Source organism: Xiphophorus maculatus, chromosome 10, assembly GCF_002775205.1.
Source record: "Xiphophorus maculatus strain JP 163 A chromosome 10, X_maculatus-5.0-male, whole genome shotgun sequence".
NCBI classification, from domain to species: domain Eukaryota; kingdom Metazoa; phylum Chordata; class Actinopteri; order Cyprinodontiformes; family Poeciliidae; genus Xiphophorus; species Xiphophorus maculatus.
Window position 1 is genome coordinate 23,847,794 of NC_036452.1, and position 20,307 is coordinate 23,868,100.

General features: G+C 41.1%; 1 protein-coding gene across 10 annotated transcripts; it reads left to right on the plus strand.

The window, feature by feature from the left end:
- The first annotated feature begins 999 nt into the window (after positions 1-999).
- On the plus strand, positions 1,000-19,786 carry bhlha15 (basic helix-loop-helix family member a15). Of its 10 annotated transcripts, none has more exons than XM_023340662.1 (8): positions 4,996-5,649; positions 5,826-5,898; positions 5,988-6,061; positions 6,182-6,275; positions 6,647-6,703; positions 6,983-7,652; positions 8,121-8,214; positions 9,337-9,503. In XM_023340662.1, the coding sequence occupies exons 3-8, from the start codon at positions 6,055-6,057 to the stop codon at positions 9,501-9,503; spliced, it is 1,089 nt and encodes a 362-aa protein (XP_023196430.1). In that variant the 5' UTR covers positions 4,996-5,649; positions 5,826-5,898; positions 5,988-6,054. The 10 variants fall into 10 exon arrangements, with proteins under 10 accessions (XP_023196432.1, XP_023196430.1, XP_023196431.1 ...); XM_023340663.1 differs by having other exon boundaries at positions 4,996-5,508; positions 5,590-5,649; positions 5,826-6,061; XM_023340664.1 differs by lacking the exons at positions 4,996-5,649; positions 5,826-5,898 and adding an exon at positions 1,000-1,083.
- The last annotated feature ends 521 nt before the right edge of the window (positions 19,787-20,307 follow it).

Sequence of the window (20,307 nt, forward strand, 5' to 3'; positions counted from 1 at the left end):
CTACATACAGATATATATAGATATATCTACATATCAATATATCAATATATATCAAGATATATATCAATATACTGTATATATATATATATGTATATACAGTATATGTATATATATTTATATATATCTGTGATATATATCTCTCTCTATATATACACAAATCTACATATATATATAGATTTATATATAAATCTCTATATAATTTTATGTATAAAATCATAATACATACATATATATATATATATCTATATATCTATCTATCTATCTATCTATCTATCTATCTATATATATATATATATATATATATATATATATATATATATATATATATATATATATATATATATATAGATATATATAGATATATATAGATATATATATATGTATACTGTATTTAAAGTATATATATATATATATATATATATATATATATATATATACACAGTATATATGTATATAATCTATCTATCTATCTATCTATCTATCTATTGATCTCTGTTTATCTGCATATCAATCTATATATCTATCTCTCTTTATACATATATAAATCTATATATAGATATCTATATATATCTACATATCAGTATCAATCTATCTATATATCTTTGTATTTATATAAAGATATATATTGGCATGTAGATGTAGTCTCTCATATATATGTCTATATAGATAGATAGATAGATAGATAGATAGATAGATAGATAGATAGATAGATAGATAGATAGATAGATAGATAGATAGATAGATAGATAGATAGATAGATAGATAGATAGATAGATAGATAGATAGATAGATAGATAGATAGATAGATAGATAGATAGATAGATAGATAGATAGATAGATTATATACATATATACAATATATATATATATATATATGTACAAAAGACTGTTAATTATTTGTTTTCAGCCCTCTAGTTTAGGTTTTCTTCATCAAAGTATTTTAGGTGCAATATTTTATTTCAGCCACTGGGTGGCTTCATGTTCATATTTAGTTACAGCTTGTTTATGGATCTGAGTAGAGTGGTGCGGTTCTCAAGGCTGACTTCGTTCATAACTTCTTTCTATTGTGTGCGTCCATTGAATGTAAGTAATACTGTTGGTGATTTAGTTCGGTTTCGTAAATGTCTAAGAGCTGTATTTGTGCTTTGTCTCGTTGAATATTATGGTCGTTTGCTGTATTTTACTTGTATTGTTGAGAGCTAAAGTTAGCCGTTTAGCATTAAGTTATTAAGCTCGGTTAATTAGTTGCAGCTGTTATTTGTGTTACCATGTGCAATTGAAATGCGTTATTTCTCTTGTATGTTTATCGTGTGACACTATTATTTGCAGGGTTTATTATTACTATGTATGTATAATTATTATTTACATTCTCATAGTCAGACATTAACACATTTATTCATTGTGGAAATTAAGTTTATTTGTGAAAGGGTTTACAGACAAATTCTCATAATTTGTATTTGTTTATCTTTATAGGAAACCACACACACACACGCCACACACACACCTGTGCCCTTATATGTATAGCTGAACCTCCAGAGCTAATTAAAACCCAAGTAAAGCTCAATTCTGGACTTGGACATTCTCTTCTTTCACTAACTCACCTGAACATATATATCAGCTGTTCTAACCCGACACCCTGGAGTGATTGTTTATCCACAACTGAACCAGCTTCAGTCTTCATTACAATATATATATATACATATATATATATACACTGCTCAAAAAATAAAGGGAACACTTAAACAACACAATATAACTCCAAGTAAATCAAACTTCTGTGAAATCAAACTGTCCACTTAGGAAGCAACACTGATTGACAATCAATTTCACCTGCTGTTGTGTAAATGGAATAGACAACAGGTGGAAATTATTGGCAATTAGCAAGACACACTCAATAAAGGAGTGGTTCTGCAGTTGGGACCACAGACCACTTCTCAGTACCTATGCTGTCTGGCTGATGTTTTGGTCAGTTTTGAATGTTGGTGGTGCTTTCACACTCGTGGTTGCATGAGACGGACTCCACAACCCACACAAGTGGCTCAGGTAGTGCAGCTCATCCAGGATGGCACATCAATGCGAGCTGTGGCAAGAAGGTTTGCTGTGTCTGTCAGCGTAGTGTCCAGAGGCTGGAGGCGCTACCAGGAGACAGGCCAGTACACCAGGAGACGTGGAGGAGGCCGTAGGAGGGCAACAACCCAGCAGCAGGACCGCTACCTCCGCCTTTGTGCAAGAAGGAACAGGAGGAGCACTGCCAGAGCCCTGATAACATGTGCGATGACCTCCAGCAGGCCACAAATGTGCATGTGTCTGCACAAACGGTTAGAAACCGACTCCATGAGGATGGTATGAGGGCCCGACGTCCACAGATGGGGGTTGTGCTCACAGCCCAACACCGTGCAGGACGCTTGGCGTTTGCCAGAGAACACCAGGATTGGCAAATTCGCCACTGGCGCCTTGTGCTCTTCACAGATGAAAGCAGGTTCACACTGAGCACATGTGACAGACGTGACAGAGTCTGAAGACGCCGTGGAGAGTGGTCAGCTGCCTGCAACATCCTTCAGCATGACCGGTTTGGCAGTGGGTCAGTAATGGTGTGGGGTGGCATTTCTTTGGAGGGCCGCACAGCCCTCCATGTGCTCACCAGAGGTAGCCTGACTGCCATTAGGTACCGAGATGAGATCCTCAGACCCCTTGTGAGACCATATGCTGGTGCGGTTGGCCCTGGGTTCCTCCTAATGCAGGACAATGCTAGACCTCATGTGGCTGGAGTGTGTCAGCAGTTCCTGCAAGATGAAGGCATTGAAGCTATGGACTGGCCAGCCCGTTCCCCAGACCTGAATCCGATTGAGCACATCTGGGACATCATGTCTCCTCCATCCACCAACGTCACGTTGCACCACAGACTGTCCAGGAGTTGGAGGATGCTTTAGTCCAGGTCTGGGAGGAGATCCCTCAGGAGACCGTCCACCACCTCATCAGGAGCATGCTCAGGCGTTGTAGGGAGGTCATACAGGCACGTGGAGGCCACACACAATACTGAGCCTCATTTTGACTTGTTTTAAGGACATTACATTAAAGTTGGATCAGCATGTAGTGTTATTTCACTTTAATTTTGTGTGTGGCTCCAAATCCAGGCCTCCATTGGTTAATAAATTTGATTTCCATTGATGATTTTTGTGTGATTTTGTTGTCAGCACATTCAACTTTGTACAGAACAAAGTATTCAATGAGAATATTTCTTTCATTCAGATCTAGGATGTGTTATTTGAGTGTTCCCTTTATTTTTTTGAGCAGTATATATATATATAAATCTATATATAGTTATCTAGATATCAATATCAATATTGATATGATATTGAAATTGATATGTATATATCAATATACATATCAATGTATATATACTGTATATATATATATATATATTGCTATATATATATATATATATATACTGTATATGTATATATCTTTATATATATCTGTGATATATATATATATATATATATATACCCACAAATCTACATACAGATATATATATAGATATATCTACATATCAATATATCAATATATATCAATATACTGTGTATATATATATATATATATATATATATATATATATATATATATATATATATATATATATATATATATATATATCCTGTGTTTCGCACGGAATTATATATATATATAATTCCGTGCGATAAACAGCTATGCCCTGCCAGTAATCAGATACCCTGCTGGAATAATTAGCTGGCCAAAGGAGGAGATAAAAGCCACAGATATTAAGACTAGAAAACTACTAACAATGCATGGAGGGTTCCATCCCAAATCCAGCACCCTGAGACTGTACACGAGCCGCAAGGAAGGAGGCAGAGGACTAGTGAGTGTGAGAACCACAGTCCAGGACGAAACAACTAAGATCCATAAATACATCAGGGACAAAGCCTCAACAGACAATGTGCTCAGTGAATGTCTCAGACAACAGGGAACGGAGGTTGAGGTGCCAGAGATACCATCATGGGAGGACAAGCCCCTACATGGGATGTACCACCAGCAAATAACCCAAGTGGCTGATATCAGTAAATCCTACCAATGGCTGGAAAAAGCTGGACTCAAGGACACCACAGAGGCCCTCATCCTGGCCGCCCAGGAACAGGCCCTAAACACCAGAGCAATAGAGGCCCAGATATACCACACCAGACAAGACCCAAGGTGTAGGTTGTGCAAGGAGGCCCCTGAGACAGTCCAGCACATAACAGCAGGGTGCAAGATACTGGCAGGGAAAGCGTACATGGAACGACATAACCAAGTTGCAGGCATAGTGTACAGAAACATCTCTGCAGAATATGGACTGGAAACTCCGAGATCAAAGTGGGAAACACCCCCAAAGGTGGCGGAGAACGCCAGAGCTAAGATCCTGTGGGACTTCCAGATCCAGACAGACAAAATGGTAATGGCGAACCAACCAGACATTGTCGTAGTGGATAAACAACAGAGGAAAGCCGTTGTGGTAGATGTAGCAATACCAAGCGACTGCAACATCAGGAAAAAGGAGCACGAGAAACTAGAGAAATACCAGGGCCCCAGGGAGGAACTGGAGAGGGCCTGGAAGGTGAAGACCACAGTGGTGCCTGTGGTCATCGGGGCCCTCGGGGCAGTCACCCCCAAACTGGACCAATGGCTACAACAGATCCCAGGAACAACATCAGACATCTCAGTCCAAAAATGTGCAATCCTTGGCTCAGGTCAACTTTGTATCTATATATCTATATATATATATATATATATATATATACTGTATATATATATGTCCGAGAGGGACTCAGAGTAGTGCCGCCGCTCCTTCACATCGAGAGGAGCCAGTTGAGGTCAGGATGCCTCCTGGACGCCTCCCTGGTGAGGTGTTCCGGGCATGTCCCACCGGGAGGAGGCCCCGGGGAAGACCCAGGACACGCTGGAGGGACTATGTCTCTCGGCTGGTCTGGGAACGCCTTGGGATTCCCCAGGAAGAGCTGGAAGAAGTGGCCAGGGAGAGGGAAGTCTGGGCCTCCCTTCTGAAGCTGCTACCCCTGCGACCCAACCCCGGATAAGAGGAAGAAGATGGATGGATGGATGGATGGATGGATGGATATATATACGGATAAATACTGTATATAGCGATGGTGAAATTAGTCTCTGATTTACAGCTTATGTTTGTATTATTAAAACATGTGGACGTCTTTTGGCCACATGGAATTCAAAAGGTTCACTTTTTTAAATTGGTTTGAGTTTTAGGAAATATGTAAATATAAAATGAATGGAGGTAACTACAGAACTAGCCAGAGTTATAATAAAATGCTTTAAATCAACACGTACACATCTATTAGAATCTATTAAACAATTGGATTTAAGTCTAGGCTTAAATCCAGTTGTATGTTTGTAGTAAGTCTTGAAAGATTATTTTCATAGGTGATCTCCAACCAGTCTGCCTGTTGTTGAGCGGGAAGATGGGGCAAAGTGAAATGTTACCTGGTGAAGAAAGCTAAACCCACCATCACACAGTGGAACATGGTGGTGGCAGCATTATGCTGAGAGGATGCTCTCCTTCTGCAGGGGTGGAGTTGATGAGAAGCTGCAGTCCTGTCATAAAAGCTGTTTGAGTCAGCAAACCACGTGAGAGTGTGGCAGAAGTTCACCTTCTGTTTTGGTTTATCACATAAACTTTATTGAACTTTCAGTGAAAAAGAAATTTAATAAAATGTGCAAAATTTCAATGGTATCAATACTTTCACACAAAACTGTGACACCTACACTGTTGGTCTTTATAACTGGACTCTGTGTTACATTAGCGCTGAGGTTATTGATTGCATCCGGCGCTCTGCTGCAGAAAGGCCAGGAACCTGCTGGCGGAGAGGCGGATATGTAAGCTCTTTGTCCTTTCTTTGTCCTCACACCGTTTTCATCCCTTCTATACATTCGCTCTTCTTCGCCCTCCTCCCTTCCATTTTCAGAGCATCTCCTCTGTCTCCTCTGCCTGCTCTGCCTCGTCTCTTGCAGGAAACTCGACAGCTTTGAACAATGCAAGGTAGGGCGTGTTTGTGAAAAAGCTGCTGCTTTATCTTGTTTGTGGCTGCAGAGACACTTTGCTGCAGCATGTTGTGCAAACTCATGAAGCTGCAGATTTGAACACGTTCTGCGTTTTCAGAGTTGAACTACAGCAGGGGTGGAGCTGCCCTGGTGATTTCAGTGGACAAGTTGTTTTCAAACAGGAAATGCAGCCTGGACGAAATTAAAAGAAGGTAATTTCACGTGCATATGACTGGATTTCTGCATGAGGACACTAAAGATGTGAGTTGTGTCTTTTGCTGTTGAAGGCACCACAGTGTGTCTGTTTTTTAACTGGTTGCTTGGAACAGTCTCTTTCTCCCTCTTCCTCCTGAGCCCCTCCACCTGTTACACAGTGAGGTGTTAATTTACCCGAACGGGGCAGATTTTATCCTCCTCCCAGGTGTGTGTGCGTGTGTTTGTATGTGTGTGTCTCCTTTTACATCCCTTTACGTCACAGCTGCTGTGAGTCAGCTCCTCTCTTCCTTTCCTGAGTCACTTGTCCAACGGTTGCTTGGTTACTGCAGAGCAGTAAAAGTTTCCTATTGCGTCTTTGTCTCTGCAGACGGAAGACTACCGATATTTATTCAGGCCTGGGACTGAGAGACCCAATAATGGACCCGTAAGTGTGCATGAGCGCATTTGTGTGCAGAATGCGCAACAACTGGCAAATCTCTGTCGTTCAGACATTTAGTAGAAAGTCTCCTCAGATTACTCCTGTGTGTGATTCTGGGATTATCATAGTGTCTCTCCTCCAGTCAGTGAGCAGTGGTAGAAACCATGCCCTCTTTTTCCCATAAAGTAACAGTCCTCTCCTTTCTGCTTGTAATCTCACCAATGTATCATCTGTGAATCAGTATATCTTCAGGTGTACTGAAACTGCCCTGAATCATTGATGCAGGAATGAAGAGGAGTGTGAGGACCATGAAGTGGGTTCCTGCATCTGTGTCCTTGATTGGACGGAGTGTTCAGCCCCTAACTCACAGAGAAACACTACGCACACATCAGATTGGCTAGCTTCATCACGATTTTGTTTCCTACAACTCTTCTGTCCCATATCGGAGCTCAATGGACAGCTAAGGTTTTTAGATCCTGTCATCAAAGGTTTACCAAGCCAGGCCAACCAGGAAGGTACCACTTTCCATATGGCGGACATTTTTTATTGGATTAAAAACTTTTTGAATGAAGCAACCCAGCAGCATGCCATCGTCATGGATTCCTTCAACAGGCTCATCATTCTTTCTGATAATTATATAACTACAAATAAATTATGCCACGTTTACGGCTCTCGGAATTTGAGGACATTTATTAGACATAGAGGAAGTTCTGGAAGAAATAGCAAGATGTCTGCTGTAAAACACGACAACGCCCAAAGATCTTTTTGTCTCAAGACGAGCGGCGAGGACGAAGACAGGGACAGCTTAAGGACGTGGAACCCTGAGATCCGTCAGAAAACCCGTCAAAACGACAATCATTCACAAAGACCATGGAGGAGGAGTAAAAGTGAGAAAATGAAAATAAAGAAAAGTGTTTCCTTTGAAGAGGACGTCATCGTCTACCTGTTTGATCAGGTAATGATCGATCATTTCAGTACAGTTCTAGTTTGTTGTGTTTGAAGGGTCCGGGGGGAGGGGAGACTTTAAAAAAGATTTATTAATTTCTCCCCTTTTGCTGGACATCATAAAATGAATGCTTAATGTTTCAGCTGCTGTCTGTGCTGTTTACACCAGACAGACATCTGTCAGGTCAGCACAGCCCACAGAGCAGGTGATGTGACACAGATGGAAAAACTCAGGCAGAAAACTGGTCATGATGTTTAAAAAATCTGGACTTATCTCTGGAGGTGACTGTTGCCCTGCAACAGATATCAGGAGTTGAGTTTAGTCTTTAGGCTCTGACACTGATCCTTTAAAAAAGGTGCTAAAGCTTGGGATTGGAGGGACGACCTCAATGTCTACTTTGGGGTTTTCTTGTAAAATCAACCATAATTTTCCTGTATTTTTTTGTCTATGTTTTGACAATCAACTGTTGATTCTTAGGAAACACCCACTCTCAAGCTGCCTTCAGAACCCTCCACATCTCCGCCATTCCATTTTCCCAGCATCCAGTCTGATGTTATGTCAGAGGACAATGGTAAGACTTAAAATGACCATATTCTAATTATTCCCAAATTGAATATCATTTACATATGCATAGTTGAAACCAGAAATTTCACACAGCATTTTTTTCTAACTTTTTGACCTTCATTTTGATCAAAAAAACGAAACCTTTGCTGCCTCAGGTCAGTTAAGATTACGGAACTTAATTCAATTTGCAAAATCCAAGCATAATAATCTTCTTATATTCAGAAGTTTACAAACATTACTATCAGTATTTGAAACAACTACTTTCTAAAAGTGTCTGTTTTTGGTCAAATATTCTCACAATAGTTTGCTGGAATATTGACCCATTCCTCCAGAAACATCGGCTTACACAAAACGTCTTATAACACATTTTGTACTGGACTGACATGACTGGATAATGACGCTCCGTCAACCAACATCTTTGCAAAATCTATGATTGTCTTCAGATTTGTTGAGAAATTAAATCTTTTTGAAATTTGCTCTTTGCGACCCTCTGCCTTCAGCGCGTCATCACCACAAAGCTCCTTTATTGAGCATATAATTATGTTTTCACTAGAGTTTCGTTTCATGGCGATGTAGCTCATATGATGAGCTCAGCAGATGCACAGTTCTAACAGGTGTTTGCTAATTGCTGCTGCCGCTAGTCTGGAGGAGCTGGGTGGAGGAGTTGCGGAGGACGGGTGCTGTGTAATGCAGAAGCTCAGCTTGGAGACTGCAGCACTGAGGAGCTTTGTGCAAAAGGCAATGCCTGGTCACAGGACTTGTTTCTGCAAGCAGAGATGAATAGGGAGATGCTCAAAGTAGCAGTAAAGATTATTTTTTTTCTTTTTAAAGGGATGTCGTTTTTTTTAATGCAGAGTTTCATGCCAAATATATACATAGATTCTTGCTGTAGCACTTAGACTTCCAAAACTTTTACACTTTTAAATGAATAGATTTCTTGTAGTAGATTTCAAAATGGAAGAATCAAAGCAACACTCTAGGTGTGTTTTTAATGAGGGAATAACATTATAACATGAAGCAAATCTCAAAAAGTTGATTTTACATAATACCGCCCCTTTAACACTTCAAGAAACTTTCGAGTGATAACAAAATTACATTCATGAATTGCTAATGTTGTTTGCGGCTTCAGGGTTGCAGTGGGAAGATGACTTCTCAGCGTTGGAGTGTGCTCAACCCTCTGGCATCGTGTCCCTGCCGACCAAGAGCTGGACTTCTCAGACCAGGCCAGAGCTTTGCTCTCTGGCCCAAACTTGCCTGTTCCTCACCTATGTCACTGAGTCAGACCTTGAACTATGACACAAAGTGTGAGTGACACACACACACACACACACACACACACACACACACACACACACACACACACACACACACACACACACACACACACACACACACACACACACATACAGTATATATATAATTTGAGCTCTGTGGTAATTTGGTGACATAGTGGTCAAAGCCACCTCTCTATCTGAATACCTCTCCTCAGCCAAGGGCCACCCAGCTGTCACCATGGCCTAATGTGACATCCACTGTTGTTTTTCTGTCAGACAGCCAGCCTTGACCAAACGGAAAACCTGAATAATCATCCAGATCTCAGTTCCTTCACCTGCCCCCCCCTTTATGAGTCAGGGATTTCAGCAGCTGCTTTCCCCTCTCTCTGCTCCAAAGCAGTTACGGTTGATGACATCACATCCTACGTAGGGATATGGCACAGTGCATTCAGCTCTCACTGCCATTAGTATGACACGAGCAAACAGCGTGTGACACAGTTCAATATGATGTAGTTACATAACTGATCTGGGGTCTTTCCAGTTGCCAACCAAGCTATGAAGGTTGCATCAAACATACAAGCTTTCAGAAGGAACCCCAGGACAGTCACAGTGATAGAACCAGCTTGTTTTAGTAGAAAAATTATGTGAAAGGCCTGATAGCTTGCCTCATCACTGAAGTGTGCTCTTCAGACCAGAATTTATCAGTTGCTGTGGCAAAACAAACAGTGTAAGCCGATGCAAGCAGAAACTGAGCAAACTAAAAAAGCAACAGATAATGTTTCTATTGTCCAACGTTGGGTGAGGTTTGGTTGACTACATATGGTGTAACTGAGGAGGGAAGGAAACCTGGCAGGACCCAGGCTGTGATCATTAGAAAACAAACATATTCTTTCATTTCTACATGAGCAGAAACACAAGAACCTCACAGAATTCTTAAGAATCAGGTGAAACGGAAACCAGTTCCCATTTAGTATAGACTTGTAGCAGGTCCTCCAACGTTACTGTGTAAACAGGTGTATGTTCTCACACCTTGAGTGGTCGTCGAACACATATTGACACCCTCTGTCTTCCAGCTCACACTTATGCACATGTTCACTCAGTTTGTTCAAGGACATCCAAGCCAAAAGTTGCTGTTTGCTTCTGAGAGCTGGGAGCACCACAGCTGTGATCTCACAAACTCGGCCCTCATTTCATAAAATACATACAAGTAACTGGAATTACCGTTCACCTCTGGTAGCTTCTGGATTTACAACATATATTTATGTGACAGAGAAAAAATAATACAAAGATTTTTTTTTCCAACGTTCACCAGACTGTTTGATGTGCCATGGGAGTTGCTTTGTCTCCTGTGTATTTTGGATTCCCCTGTGTGTTTCCATCACCGTGCTTCCTAATTGGCTACATGTCACAATCAGTAGCCTGCATGCTCATCTATGATCAGGAAACACCACATGAGCAACAACATCAGGCCAAGGCAATCCAACATGGTGAATATCCCCCAATCCTAGATCAGAGCGGTTCTGATGTCCTTCCAAGTGGAGCAGATTACTCTTAGCACACCACACACAGCAGGAATATCACTAGAGATAACTTAAAGGTTCATTTGTTTTTTTCCAGCAGATCCACTGTAGTCCAAAGATTGTATTCTTATGGTACTGCTGGTCACTTGAGTGTCTTGTCAGATTTGGCTTAGTGTTGACCTTACGTGTGGGTTCTCCTGGTTCTGCTAGGGTTCTATCAATTCTTCACTCAACCCCCTCAGTTGCCCTTAGGTCTTTGGTTCCTTCACAGCAGCAGCTGTTTGTAATCACTCGCTTGTTTTCTATACAAGACACTCCGTTCCCGTAAAAGCATCATGCTTTCATCCACTGTCAGATTCTCCTCTTAGCTCCTTGTTATCTGTGCTAGCTTGATGTTTCAGCCCTTAGGATTCCTCACATTTTTGTAAATTTGGACTTTGTCACCTTTGATTAAACGTGCCACTGCATTTATAATCTGCCTTCCAACTACTGCCCTCCTGTACTTCCATTCTTCTCAACCTGCAATCATGTCTCTGCAAAGACCCCAAGTTTTTAGGCCATTCATGCTTATGGTGATTGTGATCAAACTTATAAGTTAACAACTGTTTTAAAGCCTTCGGCTTTTTGTCCTCTGCTTTTTAACTGTGTTGTTTGATGGGTGGATCTGCCTAAGAAAACACAGCGACACCATATACGTAGACTGGGTGGGGTGTGGATAATCAGAAGGTGGCTTCCCCTAAAGTAAAGTTGGAATGCCAACAACGAATAATCCAAACAGTGAAGGTGCTGGATGGAGAATGATCTTAGCTGTTTTACTTTCCTATTTATAGTTTTTAAAATTTGATCCATGTGGCATTGCAGACACATGCAATGCCACATGTGACATAAGGATGTCATCAGATTGTTTAAGAACACTCTCAGTTTAACTTGCACAACTGATGCTTTTCAGTTTTGCAGCGCTTTATCAACACCAGAGATAATAATCCCAACTGCCAACAGCTGCCAGCAGGTAAAACAGAGAATGGACGATTTACTCAGAAAACATATTCCTGAGCGGAAGGGGATTAGATTAGTGATTCCTAAAATAGGTAATCATTTAAATAATCACACTTCTAATGGTTTTTAAGAGTGTATTTTAGTTGGCATTACACAGTCATTACAGAAGTGATGATGTCCTAAAAGTTAGGGAAGGCAGATACTGTGACATGGCTTAAAAGGACCTACCTCTGGGCTGGCGGGTGGAACCTGGAAGACTATTCAAATGAAACAGTGGAAGGCGATAACCCACAATGGAAATTATGTTAACTGCTGGACGCAACGAGCCTCCCTAAAAAGCTGAGCTCAACTCTGCTTTACCAGGATTTCATGTACAGCTGTGTGTGTTAAAGCAATATGAGTTCATTTGAGTCATGTAAGTATAATATTCCTAATAATCTTATAATTACATGTAAATAGTTCAGCAGGAATAAAAACGTGTACAGTTTTGTTTGCAGCTCTCGAAGAGGTCATGTGAGGTCAAAATTTCACTGAATGCGACAGTAAATACCCAGATCACTCCCGTTTCACAGAAATGACCGTAGAACAAAAAAGTGGTGAATTACATTATTTAGTAGAGAATATATTTCTATGAAGGTACAAAACAACCTCTATGATTGATTTTTGAGTTTGTTATTGCTGTAAAGCCTTAACCAACCTTGATAAAATCAACTCTGTACATGTGCATACTTTAATGACGTCGCTGAAGCAGCATAATAACATTTCAGCTTTTCATTGTGTCATACATCATCTTCATCATTCCAGTTGACACCACAGAGAAACAGTAAGAAAAATGCAACCTTTTCACCAGGCAGTGAAAAGATCGGCTGACCTGGTAAAGGTCATACACACAGAAAACTGCATGGACCCCAATCAGATGGGAAAAAATCTAACAGGAATATTAGCATACTGGTAGCAGCAGAAGTTCATCATTCATGGCAGGATGCATCTTGGGAAAAGAGGAGTGAGGGAGGATTATTCATTTATATTCAAAAATACTTTTCATCCCAAAGACAATTCAAATGATGTCATAACTCACATCATCCAAGTATATTCAAAAACCTTCATTGCAAATGGTGATGCTGTCGTCTAGAAGCATTTCTGGTAGCAGTCAGTCTCGCTACAAATCTGTAGAGGCCTCTGACTGAAGACTGTCTCGTAACTGTCATGATGTGCTAACAGCTCTATTTTTGGGCAGCAGAGACAACTTTTCACAGTAACGTATCCTGGATGAAACCGGCAGTTATTGGCAAGCACTGCTAATCCACCTCATTTGCTGCTGATGCTTCTTTTTAAATCCTTGTCTAGCTTCTGCATTATAGTTAGAGTACCAAATGCAGAGAAACGTCCTGCTTTTTGCTCTGCTCTCTGGTCCTGCTCGGCATCCAGGAAGCCTCCTTTATAACACCTTAAGGATTTGGGTTGTTGTTCTGGTCCTATTTGAGTTTTTGTGATGCTATTCAACTCCCAGTTGTAAAAGTAAAGCTTAGTTGGTGGTACAGTAGAACAACTGGAGGTAAACAAACAAACAAATAAATAAATAAAGTAAGACGGAGATCACAGTTCCACTTTACAAATTCTAGTAATGCCAGCTGAATTCTCCAGTCTTGTGCCTTTTGTGATGTCATCAACTAAAATAAACACAAATACAAACTTTTGCTCCTCCTTAAAAAATTTTAAGACATTATGATTTGTGGAAATCAAAACTTCTTCGCACAGCTGTGTTCTCATTATCTGGACACATTTGTAAGTAAACATAAAGGCTCCGGTGGTTAGCAGCTTTAAAACCCGGCAGCAGCAGCAGCAGCAGCGGCAGTCTGTCGGGTCAGCGGCCTGCGGCTCTGCTGCTCGGGCAGACTGAGTGGGCTGGCTCTCTGATTGGCTGAGCAGCGCGACGTGTACATCAGTCAGCTACAGGTAGCGCACATGTGGCAGTTATCTCCGCGCCGCGGTGACGCTCCGCAGCTTCTCTCCGCTCCTTTACCGACTTTCTGCTGCTGGTTTATGAACGGAGCGATTTTCAGTAGACGCTCAGCGGTAAGTCTCCTCAGCCCACTCTCCTTTCTCTAACCCACTTTCACGGCCGTTTTGTTTGCTTTCCTTTCTCTCTCTGTGAACCGTTGGCCGGAGTTGCTTCATGAGTTCTGCCGTTAGGTGATTGCAAACTGAGGTTAGGGAAATAAGGAGCTACACAGGGACGGAAAGATATCTGGAGGTTTACACTGTGTAACTTTTATTATTAAGCGTTCTAATCTATGTAAAACATCCAGCAGAATTTGCTTTGAGGACCGTTTTCTATAAGGCTTTTCAGAGCTCAGAATTAAACTACTTAATGTTTAAAATAATCCGTCTGCGTTATGCGTCATTTTCCTCTTTATTCTTCAATTAAGTAGTGAATTTATTCACATCTGAAGACTGGTAAGTTTTTGTTCTGCTGCTATGAATATTCTGCCTAGTTTGTCAGTTAAGTTACAGAGACAAGTGAATAAACGAAATGCATAGCAAGAAATATCAAACAGTAACAAAGAAAGTGATATATCTCCACTAGTGTGGAACAATTTGTTATTGCGACTCAGAAGACATGCACAATGTTACATTATGTCTTAAAAAATATCAACCATGTAAGCAAAGTTAATACTATTTCACATAAGCTCTATTTATGCTCAAAAATGTTCCAACTGGACTCATTCTAAACACATATGAATGTTTGTGTATAAAATCAGTTTTTCTCAGGGCCAGCATTGGGTCCCTCGCTGCCAAAACCTCTATTTTTTTATTTTTTAGACCTCACTGCTGGCTGCTTCCCCTGTTTTCGTGAGCACAACCTTGAAGCTGACATTATCTCAGATGTGACGGGATAAAAGGTGCAACATCATGGCGTTTTCACACCGTCAGATCAGATACAGGAGGACGCCGAGCACTTTTAAACTAAAAATAGGTAAACAGACTAGGGCAGGGGCTTTCAGCTCTGGTTCTCGAGGGCCGGTGTGCTGAAACTTTTAGATGCGTCTCTGCTTCAACACACAAATAATGAGGCGATTAGCAGGACTCTGGAGGACGCGACTGCACATTGAGGAGGTGATTCAGCCCTTTGACTCAGGTGTGTTGGACCAGGGAGACATCTAGCAGCTGCAGGACACCGGCCCTCGTGGACAGCAGTCGAAGACCCCTGGACAAAGGGCTCAACCGACCAACTAATCAGTTAATTGGCACCTTTCACATGATTTCAACACAAGATAGTTTTTTTTAAAGTGACCCCAATATTGAAATATCTCAAAATGTCACGAGTTTTATTTAGGCCATTTAAAAGAAATAAATTAAGCAACTTACTAATTTACAGATTTGTGTTTTAAGTAACTATGCACCTGATTTGATTTGTTAAAACATTTTTTTTAGCAGTTTAAAAATGAGAGTTAATGATTTTTAGAAAATGCACTGTAGCTCTCTAATTCTGTTTTCTTAACTAATTATGTAGTCCTGGTTTTTTGGGGGGTCAGTCCCAGAAGTTATAGAAATTCAAAAGGTGCTTGTTCAAAAAACAAACAAAAAAAAAACAACGCATAAATGTATAAATTAGTAAAAAAAAAAGGTACTTTTAACCAAAAACAGAATCTATAAACAATACCAGTTTGGTTTCCGCCAGTGTCACTGCTTAGAATCATTAATGCCTTTCTGATGGCTGCAGTTTCTGCTCTGGTTTCTCTTCTTACCCTCCTTTATCTGAGGACTTTGATTCCATCTCCCACAGTATTGTCCTCCACAGGCTTTCATCCCTTGGCAATACCCCCACACCCATTAACTCAAATCCATCAGACCCCACTCTTCCTCTGTTAGTTCAGGTTGTCCCCCAAAGTTTTGCACTGGATCCCCTTCTTTCTTTACTAACCAATACTTCCCATAAATTCAATGTCAAGCGCGATAAATTCAATGCTTGACCGATGACACCCGGCTCTTCTTACCCACTTCACCAAACTCCTCACTTTCACCCTCCTCCCTCACCACGTGTTTAGAAGAAATTAGAGATGCTCAATATATTGGCACTAACTGATACCGATATTTTTTTAAACATATCGGTATCAGTCTGATGAATAGAACTGGGCCAATATTAGCAACTGATATTTACCTCCATCTTGTTGCCATTTGTTTCTGGAGGGAGGATGTTCAGGTTTTGTTTGTTTGGTCATGTGACAGTGACGGTAAAGCAGTGAAGGATTTTGAAGAGCTTAACTGAAACAGGGAAGCAACGGTGAACTCAGTGGAGTGGTAAGGCTGATAACCAATTTGGTATTGGTTATCAGCCTTACCACTAATATTAATATTGGAGATTGTAAGCTCAAACTTTCATTTCCGTGCATCCCTAGCTGAAATAAAATCCTGGTTTGCATCAAACATCCTCAAACAAAACTCACTGGCACAGCATCCAGATTCTACTTGTCAGTTGACGACTCCTTGGTTTCTTTCTTGGTTTAGTCTAAGTGTCATGCTCGACAGCACTTTGTCATTTCATTCTCATATAAATAACATCGTCAGGTCTGCATTCTACATTTCTTCATAACATTGTAATTCAACAATGGCCTTTCTTACTTGATGAATATCATTGAAAGAGGCAAGGAGTAATGAGTGAGACATGCAATCCGATACTGGGGTAGGTCCTTTAAAGTCAACCACCGAGGGACTCGAACCCTCAATCTTCTGATCCGAAGTCAGACAGCTTGTCCATTAAGCCACATGGTCCTGGTTCCCACCACAGTGTGGTGATTGGAATAGCCAAGTTCTGAGCAATTACTGAACCATTTAACTCATTCGGTGACCAGATAAATGCCCAAGGACAGATATTGCAGTTAGCTTAAACATAAGTGGTACTCTTGATATTCTTGAAATGAATCAAAATCTCAAGGTGTAAGGTCATTCTAAATGGTTTTGTTATATGAAGAAGCTTTGAAAAATGTCTGACTTGCAGTAGATGCACAGTGACATCAAAGGAAAACTTAGAATAACGGAAAAATAAATAAATGATGTCAGCCTAAGGTCTTACCTGGTGCATTATGTGGCCTAAATAGTTTTTCTACAAACTGTACCACTGTGTTTGACTGAACATGGGTTCCACTACTTAAGGCTTTGACATGGAAGTGCTGATATTTTCAAGACGCAAGTCCGAAAACATGTTCTTGAATTGGCTAGTCTTGCATGAATAACATGTCAGATTCACTTTTTCTTTTGTGTCTTAATGTTCCTGTCTGTGCATCTAGGACTTTTATAAGTTGGGAGACTTGGTTGGAGACTGTGAGGTGAGAGGAAGCAGCACGATGAAGTCCAAAGAGAAGGCAGTGAGACCCTCCAGGAGGCCCTGGTCCGACCCGGAGCCGGAGAACGAACCGGACACAGAGCCGGGCTCCAGCGAGCAGGAGGGCTCGGAGGCCTCGGTCCGGATCGGCGGCTCCTGGAGGGGCTCCCTGAGGAGCCGGGACGGCAGGCGCCGACAGGGAGGAGGAGGAGCAGGTGGGGGAGGTGGGCGGCGGCGCAGGATGTACGGGTCCAGCACCAAGGAGCGCAGCATCCGGAGGCTGGAGAGCAACGAGCGAGAACGCCAGCGCATGCACAAACTCAACAACGCCTTCCAGGCGCTGCGCGAAGCCATCCCACACGTGAAGATGGACAAGAAGCTGTCCAAGATCGAGACTCTGACTCTGGCCAAGAACTACATCAAAGCCTTGACCACCATCATCGTGGACCTGTCGGGGGCCTGCCTGCCCGCTGAGGCAGGGCCCCCAGGGGCCAGGGCTGCCAGGCTGCTGCAGTGCTACCAGCAGCACCTGGAGGAGGAGGGGGAGGACGGCCTCACCCAGTACCTCACCCACATGCAGAGCTTCGGCCAGGAAAGTTAACAGCCTGAGACTGTAAAAGGGTTTGGGACCAGGAGCCCCCTGCTGGATGCGGCGCCCTACAACAACTGACTGCTGGCCCACAGAGCCTCGCAAAAGTTTTCATACCTCTTGAACCTTTTCACATTTTTTCAAGTCTCAACTCCAAGCTGTCAGGAAATAAATGAAATATAAATATTTATTCACATCCCTTTGTTCTGGTTCCCCAAAACAAATCCCAGGTTTGTTCAGAAATGATCTAATTAGCAAAGCCAGCCCACCTGTGTGATGTTTGTTATGATCCTGTTTCTTTGACGAGAAAACAGAACCATGGTGACCTTGGAACACAGCACGTTAAAAAACTAAATGGCAAACTTTCCACATCCCGCAAAGCTCTGTTAGGCAGCCCACCAGGAGGAAACGGAAAAAATCTGAACACAAATCTACCAAGAAAAAAGTGTTTTTTGAAAGAAAGTCATATGAAGTTCTGCTTGCAGTTTGGTACAAGCCATAAAGGCATGGGCTGAGCCAGGGGGTGGTGAAAGGTGGCCATGGTGACGCCTGCTGTTCCCTTTCAAAACAGCTGGTGGCAGTAGTGAAATATGCTTATACAGCAAAAATGTATAAATATAGGCATATACTTATTCACTTCGAGAACATTTTTTCTTTCTTTGGTAAATTAGTTAGAAAATATAAATGTTGTGCTCTAAAGTGGCTCAGTTTTTGCCCGCCCCCCCCATGAGGGGCCACCCCTACGAAAATTGTCTGGCTCCGCCCCTGCATATTGGAGACATGTGGAAGAAGTTTCTCTAGTCAGATAAGAACAAAATGGAATGTACTGCACATCATTCCTTGTTGACGTGGTGGCAGCATGATGCAGTGGGAAGGTTTTTTCCTTAGGAAGCTAAACAGAGCTGGTGGGAAGTAAAAAACCTTTTACGGCCTAAAAAAAGAGTTCAGCCTGGAGTGAAGGTCACCCTTCTAAAAGTACAGTGACCCCAAACCTACAGCCAGAGATACAACAGCATGACTTAGACTTAAAAACTGATTCTTATAAATGCTCAATCTCACCTCGAGCTAATTTGAAAATAAAAATGAGAAATAATTTCATTATGTTCATTTGTAAAATGGTTAGACACACCGGAAAAGACCTGCAGCTATAATGGCAACGAAAATGTAGTTCTACAAACTACTGATTCAAGTGGGCCAAATACAAATGCACACCACACATTTCAGATTTTTACTAATAAAACAGGTTAAAAAAGCCATGCATCAATTCGACTTTGCATTGGTCTGACACATTATTCTCATAAAACGTACTGAAGCTTGTGGTTGGTAGTGACAAAAGTGGAATTAATTGTTCAAGAGATGAGAACATGTTTGCGATGTGTTGTAATCCTGTGAAACACACTGAGGTGGCCAGAGAAAAAGACTGCAGTGGACACCAGAGCAAAATGTGAAGTGCTTGTAAAGACGAAGGGCTCAACCGACCTTTTGCTTTTTTTTTTGCTGTTTGAAATGACTTTGTTCTCTTTTTCTACTATCTTATGATCTCCCTGTGTGTATGTGTGTGTTTTGTTAGGAAACTTGCTGAGTGTAAGCTTCTGGTCACAACTGTCACAGAAAGAAGAGAGAAAACGAGCAGCAGGTTTTTGTTGCACAAGATCTTGTGAGACCCCGATAATCAACTATGATTAAGCTGAGATGGCCTTTGCATTTTCTGCATCATAATCTGATTGGCTATGGTCAGCTTTAAAGTGTGTTTTGTTTTTCTTTATTTTCCTCCTTTGTTTCCATTTATGCCAAAGTTTCTGAAAACAAAAAAATCAGAAAAGAAGAAAAAAGCTGTTTGAGTAGTTGCTATCAATAAAACCATTTATTTATTGACACCAACTTTTTTTCATTTTGGTCAATGCACAACTTGATCATATTACACAAGATGATTACTATTTACAGACAACAGCTACATATCAGAACACGATCAACATTTACTAATGATTCAGCAGTCAGACAGTAGGTCGCTATGCCAGTTATTAAAGCACCATTTTCTAACCTAATATATCACCCCAGTCCTCAGAAACAGAAAATCCATCTCTATACATTATCTTTACTTTACCAATGCTTGCTTTATTTCTATTTACAATAACCAAAATAGTTTTTTCTTTACAGATGCTCAGTCATTGTCTCATCATCTGGTCAAAGGAAGTAAACAACATGCAGATGCAATCACCCCTGAGAAAGAGGAAGGGTTAGTTTAAGCATTTCAAATACCATCTTTTTTTTTCAAGTAATCCCCTTATTTCATTTTGATAATGCTAAATATTGCACATGCACAACAACTTTTCAAAAATAAAATATTTCAAAGTGGCTAGCTCCATTGACAGTCAGATGAAAGCAGTTGTGATACATG